Source organism: Tenrec ecaudatus, chromosome 4 (genome assembly GCF_050624435.1).
Source record: "Tenrec ecaudatus isolate mTenEca1 chromosome 4, mTenEca1.hap1, whole genome shotgun sequence".
NCBI lineage: Eukaryota > Metazoa > Chordata > Mammalia > Afrosoricida > Tenrecidae > Tenrec > Tenrec ecaudatus.
In genome coordinates this window covers 7,976,321-7,990,150 of record NC_134533.1, presented here as the reverse complement: position 1 = coordinate 7,990,150, position 13,830 = coordinate 7,976,321, and the positions used below count along the sequence as shown (strand labels likewise).

Here is a 13,830-nt window from a genome sequence, read left to right as displayed (position 1 = left end):
CCCGTGGGAGACAGGCACAGAGAGCTGAAGGGTGGTGACAGGCAACAGGCGAGGGGAGTGGGGCCACCAAGGGGCCGCAGGTCCAGACTGGGAGGCTGTGGGGAGGTGGGTGGGGGTCAGGCCCAGCCCTGCCAGTCATGCCCATGGACCCTCAACCTCACGGCCGCTTGTTTTGAAAACACAGGGTTCTTCAAAACTCTGGACACAGATCTGGATGGAGTCGTGACTTTTGACCTGTTTAAGGTGGGAACCTCCTGGAGCCATGGGGTGCTGGGGAGACGGGCAGCTCCTGGGGGGACTGCTGAGTGGCTTTACCTGCTCTTCAGCCCCTGCGGGGTGGGCTCTGGGCCCGTGCTGCCCCTCTGACCGCCTGTGTCTCTATCCTAGTGGTTACAGCTGACCATGTTTGCTTGAGGAGAGGCTCTGGCCCTCTGCCATGTTCCCCATCTGCCATGCCACGCCTCGCACCGGCCACCCCCACTGCAAGTGCCTCTCTGGAGCATGGGGACCTTCCTTCTGTCCCCCACTTCCCAGCCACCACGATCGTCTCCCAGGCAGAGCTGGGCGGCCCTCTGCCTCTGTGACCTTGCCCGTTGCCAAACAGGAAGGCAGCTTTTGCTTGTTCCCACCTCAGGGTGCGGAGCGCTCCCAGGGGAGCTGACAGCCCAGAACTCTGGTGTGCCCCTTCTTCTCAGCCCCCGGGCCGCCCCCAGCCCCCACTCACCTGGCCTCGCCGCAGGCTTTCAGCCATAACCACTAGCTGACACAGTCATTGAAACTGGCTGTGCAGAGCCCCCTCCTGAGTGGGGCCTCCCCCGGGCCAGGGGTGTCGATGTCCCATGTGCCTCGAGGCTGCCCCCTGCCCCTGCCCCTGCCCCTACCGGGAGGCAGCCCATCCGGAGAAGGCTCCCCCAATTCCTGCTTTTTTATATTGTTGGTTCCCAGGGGACTGCCGAAATGGACTCACTGGTTATGGGGTGCCACAGGTGCCTGTACACGGGGTAGAGGGGCCTCCTGTTTCCACTCAGAGGAACCCCAATAAAGTAGACAAGGCCCCCACCTGACTCCGAAGTGTGCTTCTGCTCACACTGGCTCCTGGGGAGGAGCCGAGCCTGGTGGCACCCACCTCACCACACCCCTTCTCTGCCTAATGGCTCGGGAGCAGTGGTTCTCCACCTTCCTCATGCCGAGACCCATTCATACAGCTCCTCATGTGGTGGTGACCCTCCAACTGTAAAGCTATTTTCGTTGCTGCTTCATCACTGTCATTTTGCTACTGTGATGAATCAGGCGACCCCTGGGAAAGGGTCATTCAACTCCCAAAGGGGTCTCAACCCACAGGTTGAGAACCGCTGCTCTGGAGGCTTGCCTCCCTGCTGGAGCACTGGGCATCCAGCCCTTGGGGTGTGGGGGGGGGACGGGGTGCATGGGCCCCAGGGCCCTGCTGCAGGGACAGGCCACACTGCCGGGGTCTTGCCCGCCTCCTCTCTGACCCAGAGGCCTGAAACTTGAACCCCTACTTAGTGCGCACATGCACACACACACACACACACTGCCACCCCCAGGGCACTCGTGGACACAGAGCCACCTTCAGGTCCTCTGGGCAGGGAGGGAGCGTGTGTCCTTCTGACCCTGGCACCTGCGGCTTACATAAACCAGCACACACACACCACACCACCGCCCCCAGGGCACAAGGATCTGAACTTTTCCTCCAAGAGATAAGAGTTGACCGAGGTGGGGGCAGAGTAGTGGGGGTTGAGGGAGGCCTGTACTGCAGCTACAGAGCATAAGCTGGAGGTGGGGGTGTCCCACAGGACCCCAAGTAGCAGGTTGCCTGGACACCAGCTGGCCCAGGGCCAGCCTGGGTGACATTCTGCCTCCCCCACCTGTTCCGGGATCTCCTGGCCGGGGGCTGCTGGCCTTTGGTGTCTGCATCTGCTGGAGCGGTGGGGGGTGCTTGGGGTTGTGAGGTGCTCTGCCCCCTCCAGCCCCACCTCAAGGGGTTCCCCGAGGTCAGTTATGTTGGATGAAGGGGTGGGGACATTGGAGGAGAGTAGATGATCTCGGGGTCCTGTCCCCAAAGTCCCTGTCTCAGGTTGTGTGAGCAAGGGGGCACTGGGGAGAGAGTGCAGGGCTTCCTGTGGGGGATTTTAGAGGCTTTTCCTTAGTATACTCCAGGTAGCCCCACCCTGACTCTCCCAGCACAGAAGGTGGGGAGCAGCAGCCTTGGGCGCAGACCCCACTCTCTGACATCTAAGCTGCATGTCCACCCACTGCCCGGGTACAGGGACTATGCCAGGGCCGAGGCTGGCAGGAGGGAGTGGGGTGTCCTGGCCCCTGCTGGGGTCTCCAGGTAAGGGCACCTAGGTGTGTCCATCTGAGCAGTGGTATGTAAGGTTGCCTTGGGGACCTGTTCTTTTCTACCCTGGCAGGTGGGAGAGTGGGGGTGGGGAGGAAGACTAGGAGAGGCCCAGGGGCCAGCCTGCTGCTGGGATAGAGGAAGGGATGTCCCTGAATGTGGAAACGCAAAGGCCTCCTGTGAGGTGTAACCAGACTCTGAGCCTGAGCCACTGCCCGCCCCCCTCCCCCCCCAGCCTCGGACCCACCTCCCAGGGACCCCTCGCCCTTACATAAGGCCTGGCTGCCAGATCTGGCCAGGCTCTGGACAGGCCATGGCTTTCACAGACCTGCTGGACGCCCTGGGCGGCGTGGGCCGCTTCCAGCTGTTCTACACGGCCCTGCTGCTGCTGCCCTGCAGCCTGCTGGCCTGCCACAATTTCCTGCAGAACTTCACCGCCGCCGTGCCACCCCACCACTGCCGGGCGCCCGCCAACCACACCACGGCCGCCGCCAACCACTCAGGAGCCTGGCTGAGGGCCACCGTGCCCCTGGACCAGGCTGGGGCCCCCGAGCTATGTCAACGCTTCACTGAGCCTCAGTGGGCCCTCCTGAGCTCCAACAGTTCCGGCCACGGGGCGGCCACAGAGGGCTGCAAGGATGGCTGGGTCTACGACCACAGTGTGTTCCCGTCCACCATCGTGACGGAGGTCAGCGGGGGGTGGGGGTAAGAGGGACGGTGGGTGGGGGGTGCTGCCCGAGGCCCAGCTGCAGTGACCCTCTCTCCCCGCCCCACCGGCAGTGGGACCTGGTGTGTGAGGCCCGCACCCTCCGAGACCTGGCACAGTCTGTCTACATGACCGGCGTGTTGTTGGGCGCCGCCGTGTTCGGCAGCCTGGCCGACAGGTGAGGCTGGGACCCCCAACCTTTGGCCACAAGGGTCTCAGACACCCACCGTGGTGGGCTCTTCATTTCTGTTCCTTGATTAAGATCAGGTGGTGCCTTTTTTGTTGTTTTTATTAAAAGATCATTTTACTGGGGGCCTGTACAGCTCTTATAACAATCCATACATCAATTGCATCAGGCATGTTTGTACACAGATTGCCATCATTCTTTTGTAGACACTTTCTATTGAGCCCTTGGTGTCAGTGCCTCAGTTTGCCCACTCCCCCACCCCCACCCCAGCCTTTTAAACATATCAAGCAGTCACAGAAACAAAAGTCTGAGTGGAACCTCACCCCACCCCTCTCCTGCCAGTTCCCAGTTCTTTCGGTGTGTGTGTGTGGGGGGGGGCAATGTGTGTGTGTGGGGGGGGGGCAATGTGTGTGTGTGTGGGGGGGCAATGTGTGTGTGTGGGGGGGGGCAATGTGTGTGTGGGGGGGGCAATGTGTGTGTGTGTGTGGGGGCAATGTGTGTGTGTGGGGGGGGCAATGTGTGTGTGGGGGGGGGGCAATGTGTGTGTGTGTGTGGGGGGCAATGTGTGTCCCACAGCTCCCAGAGAACCTTTCTGCTTTCTTGCATTCTGCCCCCCAGTTTATATGCAAATGAAGGTACCCCTCACGGTAGGTTCACATCCATCCCTCTCATTTCTCACTGATCATTTGAAGTCCCTTTGGAAAGGCCTTACCTGTCCTCACTCATGTCAGCACCGTGTCACTTGTATGAATGAGCTGGAAGAACTGAACTGCCGCCCCTGTGGCTCCTCTAGACAGATACTCACCTTCCTCCTCTCTCAGCCCCTCTCCCCTACCCTGCTCGGACACCTTCTCCCTCCCGAGGCCTCCCAAAGGGCCAGCCCCCACCCGAAGGCACAGCCTGCTTCCCCTCAGTGCAGTGGGACACGGGCAGGCCTTGGTCTTTCTCCGCAGCAGCTAGTGCCTGCCCCACAGCGGCCAGTCTGTCACCAGCCCCCAGGAGGGCCTGGCACGGAGAGGTGATCACTCAACAGCTGTGGAGTGAATGAATGTGGGAGGGAGGGGTGGAGAAGGGTGTTGCCCGGCCCTTCTTGGCCGGCTGCCCTCCTGTCCAAGCTGGGGCTGCCACCCTGCGCCCAGACCGCCCTACGAGAGTCTGTCTTGCAAAGGGGCAGCACCAAGGACAGAGGGAGACACAGCTGCCCGCTGCCCCTGGACCGCAGCCTGCCCACCACCACCCACTGGTTCTACGAAAGACACCACCCTTCTCCAAGGGCCCCCCCAGGCCCCCAGCCTTGTCAGCTATGGTCAGAGCGCGCCCCTCCTCTGCAGCCAGCAGCTCTCCCACTGGCCACCAGCCACCCCACGCCTACTTCCCTGCCAGGAAGCGAGGGGCTGATGAAACAGAACTCACTCCCCGCCCTCCATCAGAAGGGACCCTGGTGGGGTTGTGCTTACATGACAGGCTGTAATCTCAGTGGCCGGCAGTTCGAAACCACCAGCAGCTCGGCGTGAGAAAGACTGGGCTTTCTACTCCGGTAAACAGTTACAGCCTTGGAGAAACTTTCAGGGGTCGTATGTGTCAGCACTGGCTCGATGGACGTGAGTTTGCGATGGTTTGACCCTTCGGGTCAATTCTGACTCATGGGGTAGACCCTATGGGATGGAGTGGAGCCGCCCCTGTGGGTTTCCGAGGCTGTAAGTCTTCAAGGGCGTACAAAGCCTCATCTTTGTCCTGCTGAGCAGCGGTGAGTTCGAACTGCTGACCTTGGGATTAGCAAGCCAATGCTCTTCTGCCCGGGCCACTTGTGAGGCTGGTCGGACTCCAGAAATACTCAATGAATGAATGAATGAGTGAGTGAATGAATGAATGACGGGAGGGGCAAGGAACGAACCGCTTCGTCTTCAGTTTTCTCCCTCCCCCCCACCCCCCACGTGGCTTTTCGGACACCCCATCATGGTCTCTCTCAGCCACCTGGGGCAGAGGAGGAGGGCAGCTGGGTTGCTCCGCAGGCTACTCGGAACCCAGCGCCCCCGGTGCCGTGTGATTTCCGCGCAGGCTGGGCCGCAAGGCGCCCCTGATCTGGTCCTACCTGCAGCTGGCGGTGTCGGGGGCCGCCACCGCGTATTTCGGCTCCTTCAGCGCCTACTGCGCCCTCCGGTTCCTGGCCGGCATGACCTTCTCGGGGATCATCCTCAACTCCCTGTCGCTGGGTGAGCAGGGGAGGAGGGGCGGGGGGCCTGGGGGGGGAAGGAGGGAATAGGGGTGGGGAGCGCAGGGGGGTGGGGCGGGGGCAGTGGAGGGGAGAGGCGCCGGGGCGGGGAGGGGCGCAGGGCGGGGCGCGGGGAGGCGCTCTCGCAGGGACCCTGGTGGCGCAGCGGTTACATCACTCGGCGGTTCACCAGCTGCCCGGCTGTGGCAGTCCGCTCCCTTTACGATGCCCACGAGGGCCGCTGGATTTCCCAACAGTCGGGAATTAGTCTTTTCCCTGTTGTTGAATTGCAGTATTTTTTTAGGCAGGGGCCGTGTTTGGCTGACACTGTGCCTCTACTTAGGGTGTTTTATTATGAAGTCAAATTTTTTTTTCTCTTTTTATTTATTTCAAAATACTTTTGTTGGGGGCTCGTCCACACGTTCATCCAGTGTGTCAAGCACATTTACACATAGGCTGCCATCATCATTTTCAAAGCATTCTCTCCCCACTTGAGCCCCTGATATCAGCTCCCCATTTCTCCCCCCTTCCTCCCCCGCCTGCCCTCCTTCACGAACCCTTGATAAGTTATAGATTATTTCTTCCATATCTTACGTCATCCTCCATTGTCCCTCACCCACTTTTCCGTTATGCATCCCCCTGGGAGGGACTCTAGCTTTGTTTTTTTTTAAATTGCCTCTGGATTCTGCTGCACCCTTGGAAAGGTCTTCCCTGTGTTTGTTTTTTAAACCTACTGTGATTTCTTCTCATGTGTTTGTGTGGTTTGGCTTCAGTCAGATCACTGGGTTCCCCTGGGGTTGCTGGGTGCAAGGGGTGGGGGCAGAGTCCAGGAGGCTACGAATGCGGACAGGCCATGGCTGCCCACTCAGGGGTCAAGGATGGAGAAAGCCAGCCAGTGGGAGCCTGGGGCACAGTTCCACTCTGACCGTCAACAGAAGGCGAGGAGGGAGCTAGGATGGTGGGGTGGTGGGGTGGTGGGGTCCGGAGAACACAGAGGTCTACAGTAAGGTGTCCAGATTTTAACATTGGCAAAGCGGGACACCATTGATAACACTCAGATCCTGGCGAAATAGCCACATGGCAGCCGAAAACCGTATACCCTTGCTTGTCGTGCATTTGCTCAAAAAATCGGGACTTTTTAAAACGCTGAGGGACACGGGAAAATTTGTTAAAAATCGAGACTGTCCCGCCAAAAGCGGGGTGATCTCTACAGCAACAGGCTCCCTGTGGGTTTTGAACACATCCGGGCCCTGCCCCCCTCCATCCCATCCCCCACCCCATCTTTTGGAACCAGAGTGCAAGCTAGCCCCCCCCTACTCCCACAGCCCCTCTGACCTTTTCAGAACCCCTCCTTTTCTGAACCCAGAAGGTTGTGGGCCTGGCAGGCCCCCCAGAATTTCTCCCAATAAATAGTCATAACAAAACCAAACTGACAGCCATGGAGTCAATACCGACTCACAGCGAGCCTATAGGACAGGGTCAAACCACCCAAGTGCGTTTCTGAGACTAAACGGCTCACAGGAGTAGAAAGCCCCTTCTGTCTCCTGAGGAGCTGCTGGTGGTTTCGATCTGCCGACCTTGAGGATCATAGCTCAACACGTAAGCCCTATGCCACCAGGGTCCAAGTAGCCCCACACCCACCGTCAATGAGGCTGTCAATGCAGGCCAGAGCAGAACATCTCTGTACGATTTCCAAAGCCAGCCACCTGGAAGGGAGCAGACAGCCTGGTGTGTCCCCCGAGGAGCGGCTGGTGGGCTTGAACCAGCAACCTCGTAGTTGGCGGTAAGGCTGTTCCAGAGGGGTGCACACTTGAGTGACGCAGCGCGTGATGCCCTTTGCCCTCAGTTGTGGAATGGATGCCCACCCGGGGCCGGACAGTGGCGGGCATCCTGCTGGGGTATTCCTTCACCCTGGGCCAGATCATCCTGGCCGCAATGGCGTACCTGATCCGGCCCTGGCGGTGGCTGCAGTTCGCCGTGTCTGCGCCCTTCCTGGTCTTCTTCCTCTATTCTTGGTAACGCCCTGGGCAGGGAGGTGTGGTGGGTGGGGCTTGCTAGCACTGGTGGGGCCGTGGGCTTTGTGGGCTTACTGGTGCTGGGCCTGACGGTTGGGAAGTTCCAGTAAAGTCCCTCATATCCCTACAATGCTCCCTCCAGAGCACACCAAGTGCTTGTGCCTCCATCATCCCCCCTCTGGGGACATACGCCTAAACCCCCTGCCATCGAGTTCATTCTGATCCACGGCCACTCTATAGGTCAGAAGGAACTGCCATTCCGAGATGGTGACTCTTTCAAAAAGAACAGGAAACCAGACTCACTGCCATCGAGTCAATTCCGGCTCATGGTGACCCTCTAGGTCAGGGTCAAGCTGCCCCCGTGGGTTTCCAGGACCATAACTCTTTATGGGAGCAGAGAGCCTCATCTTTCTCCCACGGAGCAGCTGGTGGCTTTGAACTGCTGACTTTGCTGTTCTCAACCCAACATATATACCCCACTGATGGCACCACACACAAAATTTTATAGGCGAGAGAGGGACGGATCCACAGCTCAGAGGAGATCCCTGACTTCTCCAAGCCCACACGGCTGGAGAGAGAGTCAGATTTGAAATCGGGTCTGTCTGTCTGTCTGCCAGAGTCACTAAGTGCCCTTCAGAGATTCTCCGCAGGATGTGCTGACAAAAATAAACTCAGGACATAGTGGTTGAGATGCCCCCCTAGCCTTTCTAGATCTTCTAGAAGGAAAAGTTCCCTGTGTGAGGGTCTGAAGGGGCACGAAGGGGTGCTGGGGGTTGGGGAAACAGGAGCTAGCTACCCCAGCCTGGGCCATTCATTCTCCCTGCTTGCCCCGAGCCCAGGTGGCTGCCAGAGTCATCGCGGTGGCTTCTGCTGCACGGCAAGTCCCAGCTGGCTGTGCAGAACCTGCGGAAGGTGGCGGCCATCAACGGGAAGAAGGAGGAAGGAGACCGGCTGACCCAGGAGGTGAGCGGGCTGGGCAGAGGGAAGGGCGGAGGCCTTCTTCAGTCTGGTGGGCTCCTTCCCGTTGTCCTGGAATTGGATGGCTCCCCAGGCCCCTCCATTCAGGTGAGCAACAGGTGCCACCAAGCGGGCTCCGGCTCCCGGTGACTCCCGGTGGTCAGACTAGAACTGGGTCCCGGATGACCAACTCTGCATTTTGAGCCACCTGTGGGTGCTGCCTGCACCTTGCCTGTTTGATTAGCACATTAGCCATTGGCACCAGCTGGGGAGGGGGAGGCGAGCAGGATCTTCCCAGGGACCCCAATGCCAGCCCAGCTCGGAATCCCCAGGAGGGTGTTCCCAGGAGGAAACCAGGGGCCCCGGTCCCACTGTCCTCCAGGTGGTGAACGCCTACATCCAGAGTGAGTTTGCAAGCGGCCGTGCCTCCAGCTCAGTCTTGGACCTCTTCCGAACCCCGGCCATCCGCAAGGTCACGTGCTGCATGATGGCCGTCTGGTAGGTGGTGGGCTCCGGCCAACATCTTTGTCCTCTTCTATAAACTCAGGTCTAAATTGCCCTTCCCACTGTGGACAGGCTAGTCTGTGCCCTCCGCCTGGCCCACCCCTCTCTCTGGTGCTCGGCCCCTGCGGGTGTTGGGCTGGGAAGCCAGAGGAGACGTCCTTGCTGATCGGGGCCCTGCATGGGGGCAGAGGGTTTCACTTGGGGTACAGGAAGGAATCAGCCAAGCAGATCTCCCCAAGTGCACCTTGTCCCCTGCTGCTCTGCCCTCAGGGCCCTCCAGAGGGTCCTAGGAAGTGTCCCACTCCGGACAAACATCCCGTGTCCAGCAGTGGACAGACAGGGAAGTGGAAACTTGTCTGCAGTACAGCCCGCGTCATGACCAGTGGGCTTCAAGCAGGAGAGGGGATTTGCACCCAAACACCCAATTCTGCCATCGAGCAGATGCCGACTCACAGCGCCCCTGCAAGACAGGGTAGAACTGGCCCTGTGGGTTTCCCAGAATGTCACCGTGACTGGAGTTTTCCCCTTGAAGCATCTGGTGGTTTCAAACGGCTGACCTTGCGGTTAGCGGCCCAACGCACAACCACTACGCCTCCCGGACTCCTTAGAGGACCCTGGGGTGGCCTTGCGTGGAGCGTGCCAGGTGAGCAGGAAGGCATTCCCAGCAGAGGGAGCCTCCAGGGGGCACAGCTGAAGCGCAGTGCGGGTCAGAATAAGCAGGCAGCTGTGTTCATCAGCGAAGGCAGGGCAGCCACCAGGCCAGGGGCTGATGAGAAATGCAATCAGACGCTCCCTCTTTATTCGGATTCATTGAACTTCCGAGAAAGGTCTCAAACAAACCGAAATAAAGCCAGTTCCTGCGAGTCCATTCGGGCCCACCCCTGCCCTGCGTGGTGGGGCGGAACTGCCCCTCGGGGCTCTTCGTGGAAGAGGCAGGGTCGGGAGCCGATGCCGCTCAGTCCCCCGCAAACTCCACCGCCACGGCCTCTCCTTGCGGGTTATTACTTCACCGGCTTTTTCTAAGGGGTCAAAGCAAGAACCTTCCCCGTGAACCGAGGGATAGAAAGGCAAAATCTGGGGCCTTGTTGCTGGAGTTTGACATCTCAGCGCTGCCACGTTCTGGCTGTGTGACCTTTGGACAGCTATGCAACCTCTCTGTGCCCTTCACTGTCCCGTCAACCTGGGCACCATCATGGGGCCTACCTGGCCAGGTGGTCAGGAAGTCTGGAAGAGCCAATGTACATAAAAAACAGCCAGACTGGTGCCTAACACGGGATCCGAGTGAGGAGGCTTTCAAGGTTCATGGAAAAACTCTGGTGTCTTCATTACATTTTCCCATAAACATTTTCGAAGCCCACTCGCAGGAGCCAAATGAAGAAGATAACAGTAAATGTTTCTCTCGCCCTGCCCTCTCCCACCCCCAGCTCCTAGCAGCAAGCTCCGACAATTGTGGGTCTCTCTCTCTCTCTCTCTCTCTCTCTCTCTCTCTCTCTCTCTCTCTCTTTCTCTCTCTCTCTCTCTCACACACACACACACACACACACACACACACAAAGTAGATAGCACACATACATGCATTCTGCTGCTGACTTTTAAAAGAACCAAATCCTATCTGGAAGATCGTGGTGCTGGAGAAGAATGCTGGAAGGACCATGGACTGCTGAAAGGACAAACGGACCTCTTTTGAAAGAGATAAAGACCAGGCTGCTCCTTAGAGGCAAGGATGGCAGGATTTTTGTCTTACATACGTTGGACAAGTGGCCAGGAGAGACCGGTTCCAGGAGAAGGACATCGTGCTAGCAAAGCGGAGGGGCAGCGACAACGGGCTCGAGGTGGGCGCCGTGTGAGGCCGGCGCGGGGCCAGGTGGTGTTCTGTTCTGTTGTCCGTCAGGCCGCCCTGGGTCAGGACTGGCTCGCTGGGACCTCGCCATGACAACAGTCCCCTTTGTGCGCATCGTGACCACGTTGCCTTAATCCAGGACTCCGCCTAGGTGGGTTTCCATCATCTGTTTAAAGAGCATTTAATTAGGGGCTCTGACGGCTCTTACCACAATCCATCCATCCATTGCACCAAGCACATTTTTCTCTTTGTTGCCGTTCCCATTTTCTGAACATGTATGTTCTGTTTGAGCCCTTGTTAATACAAATCTCATGGATGGATACCCAGAGGGAAGGGGGAAGGGGGCGGGGGAGGGGAGAAAGGAGGAATAGATCTGCATATAGCCCCTTCTAGGGGGGTGGACAACAGAAAAGCGGGTGAAGGGAGACAGCAGTCAGTCTCAGATGTGGGGGGAAATTTTATAAATTATCAAGGGTTCATAAAGGAGAGAGGGTGGGGAGGGGGGCAGAAATGAGGAGCTGATACCAAGGGCTCAAGTAAAAAGAAAATGTTTTGTAAAGGATGATGGCAACATATGTACAAATGTGCTTGACACAATGGATGGATGTATGGATGGAGTGTGATAAGAGCTGTAAGAGCCCCTAATAAAATGATTTTTTTAAAACTATGAATGGATGGATGGATTTCTGAAAAGTTGCAGGCCCTGGAATTATAAAATGGAAGGGAATCTTGGAGAACGGCGGGACCCTGCCCGTGCCCAACTCCCTCAAAGGCATCCTGGGCTGGTAAACTGCTGAAACTGGCCACCCCGGGGACCCTGCTGGTGTGTGACTCCCGATGGTCCAGGCCCCAGCAACACAGCAACACGCCCACGTCACAAGGCCACCGGCTGGCAGGAGGGGCTGGAGAAAGGCCCCGTCGTCATCAAGGGCCAGCCAGCAGGCTCTGACTCATGGCGACCTGTGAGCCAGCGAAACACTGCCCAGTCCTGCGCCGCCCCACAGGTGCCCACTGTTGCAGCCTCGTGTCCACCCTTCTCATCGAAGGCCTTCCTCCTGTTCGCTGCCCCTCTCATTTACCAAGCCTGAAGTCCTTTTCTGGGGACCAGTCTCTCCGGACAACATGTCGAAAGGAGCACCCTAACTGACCATCTTCCAGGAAAGCATGAGGCACGGTCGTTTTGAGCTTTCACCATGGCATGAAGTTCTCTTGACTACGGGGCATCCCTACGTGGGTGCCCCCCACGAGTGGCCATCCCCTCGCTGGACTGGGAGGCTGGTGCGGTCAGGGACCTTGTTCATGTGTTCACTGGCGTGTGTGGGGACCTGGGGGGGGGGGGTTGTCTTTACAAACGGACCCAGGAAGACTGGAGGATCTACGTCTGAGGGAAGGAAGAAGCTCCCAGAGGACCAGCCGCCCAGGGAGGGGCCGGCAGAGGCTGAGTCCAGAGGACTTGCCGCCAAGGGAAGGCAGTGTGTCGCTGGTGACGAGGGCGGGTGGAGAAGGATCTCTAGGAAGGAGGTGGGACTAAAATGACGAATGACATAGAGCGGGTCTTCCCAAGGTCAAAGGGACGGGCCTACGACAGCCACCTTCCCCGCAGCACTGAGGGTCACAAACCTCTTACCTGCTCGTCTTCGTTTCGTCTTCTTTCCTTTTGAAGCACGTTATTGGGAGCGCTCACAGATCGTGTTTCAACCCACAGTTCTGTCAGACCAAGCGCAGCTGCACAATGGCTGCCGTCATCGTTTTCAGAACATTCTCTTTCTTCTGGAACCCCTTGACACCAGCTCCCCTTTATCCCCCTCCCTGCCACCCCCCGAACCCTAACATGTTATATATTATTATTATTGGGTTGTTTTTGCCATAACCTACACCATCCAATGTCTCCATTCACTTCAAGCTCTGATGTCCAACCCCTCGAGTGGGGTGATACGGTCATCGGTCATCATTGCTTTTGTTTTGCTTCAAAGAGCTGAAAATCATTTCCTCATAGCTCACCTCCACCCCGGGGGGGACCGGCCTAGGGCTGACAGGAATTCGTTTGTTGATTCTCTAGAGGGTTCCAATCCCCCCATCTCTGCCCTCCCCGCACCCCCGCAGCTCGGCGTAGTGGGAGGAGTGGTCGGAGTTCCTTCGCAAGGTGCTTTGCAGGCAGGAAGACGCTGGCACTCTTCTGAGTGAGAGCCAGTGCCCGTCCCCTGAACCCCTGCGGCCACTGGGCGTGCGCCAGCTTGTGGTTTGCACAGAAATAGGACCTGTTCAACCCGCAGGGGTGCATGAAGGCTGGCCCCCACTCCCTCGGCCTGGGGGAAGGCTCTTAAGTTTCTCTGGAAGGCTCAGCAGGGTGGATCCCAGTTCACGCAGCCTGCCCTTAAAGGCTAAAGTCGCTTCTATGGAGCCTCCCTCTGGTTCAGAGTCCCTTGTTTTCGCCTTCTGACACTGAGATCAGCACCTGCTAGCGGGGGCAGGGGGGCGGGGAGCAGAAGTGGTGCAGACAGGAAAAGCCAACACGAGCCCCAGGGTCCCCAGAAGGAACTCAGGGTCATGGAACATGGAGGCCGGGAAGGAGGGCCCGACAAGGGCCTGCAAACTCCCCGAGGACAGTACTCCTGTGTCCCCTCCCAGGCCCAGGGCAGTGACCCCCCACAGTGACAGGGCCATTCTGCTATCTCTCTGAGGTTCTCCAACTCCGTGGCTTACTACGGCCTGGCCATGGACCTGCAGAAGTTCGGGCTCAGCATCTACCTGGTGCAGGTGCTGTTCGGGCTCATCGACATCCCGGCCATGCTGGTGGCCACCACCACCATGATTTACGTCGGCCGCCGGGTCACGGTGGCCTCCTTCCTCATCCTGGCCGGGGCCATGGTGATCGCCAACATGTTCGTGCCGGAAGGTGAGCCGTCTCTCCTGCCTAACTTACCGCCCACCGAGTCTCGGGAGGGCAGGCTTGTGGGAGAAGAGGGAGCCTGGGGGATGGGGGTGATGGGATCTGGAGGGCAATGAGGGTGCCCAGCAAATGGGTGTTCTGCTGGGTCTGGGGCGAGAAC

The 13,830-nt window shown here is 58.5% G+C and overlaps 2 protein-coding genes across 4 annotated transcripts in view; both read left to right on the top strand.

Annotated features, from left to right (window-relative positions):
* The window catches only part of CAPN1 (calpain 1), a 32,233-nt gene extending 31,169 nt beyond the window's left edge, over positions 1 to 1,064 (top strand). For all 3 annotated transcript variants that reach the window (XM_075545439.1, XM_075545437.1, XM_075545438.1), the window contains exons 21-22: positions 185 to 243; positions 388 to 1,064. In XM_075545439.1, coding sequence (XP_075401554.1) covers positions 185 to 243; positions 388 to 414 — 86 coding nt within the window. In that variant the 3' untranslated portion in view covers positions 415 to 1,064. The remainder of the gene's footprint in view (positions 1 to 184; positions 244 to 387) is intronic.
* Positions 1,065 to 1,213: 149 nt separating this feature from the next.
* On the top strand, positions 1,214 to 13,786 carry LOC142445576 (solute carrier family 22 member 20-like). The gene is made up of 7 exons (XM_075547536.1): positions 1,214 to 3,047; positions 3,140 to 3,243; positions 5,311 to 5,465; positions 7,311 to 7,479; positions 8,319 to 8,442; positions 8,819 to 8,934; positions 13,462 to 13,786. The coding sequence occupies exons 1-7, from the start codon at positions 2,673 to 2,675 to the stop codon at positions 13,784 to 13,786; spliced, it is 1,368 nt and encodes a 455-aa protein (XP_075403651.1). The 5' UTR covers positions 1,214 to 2,672.
* The last annotated feature ends 44 nt before the right edge of the window (positions 13,787 to 13,830 follow it).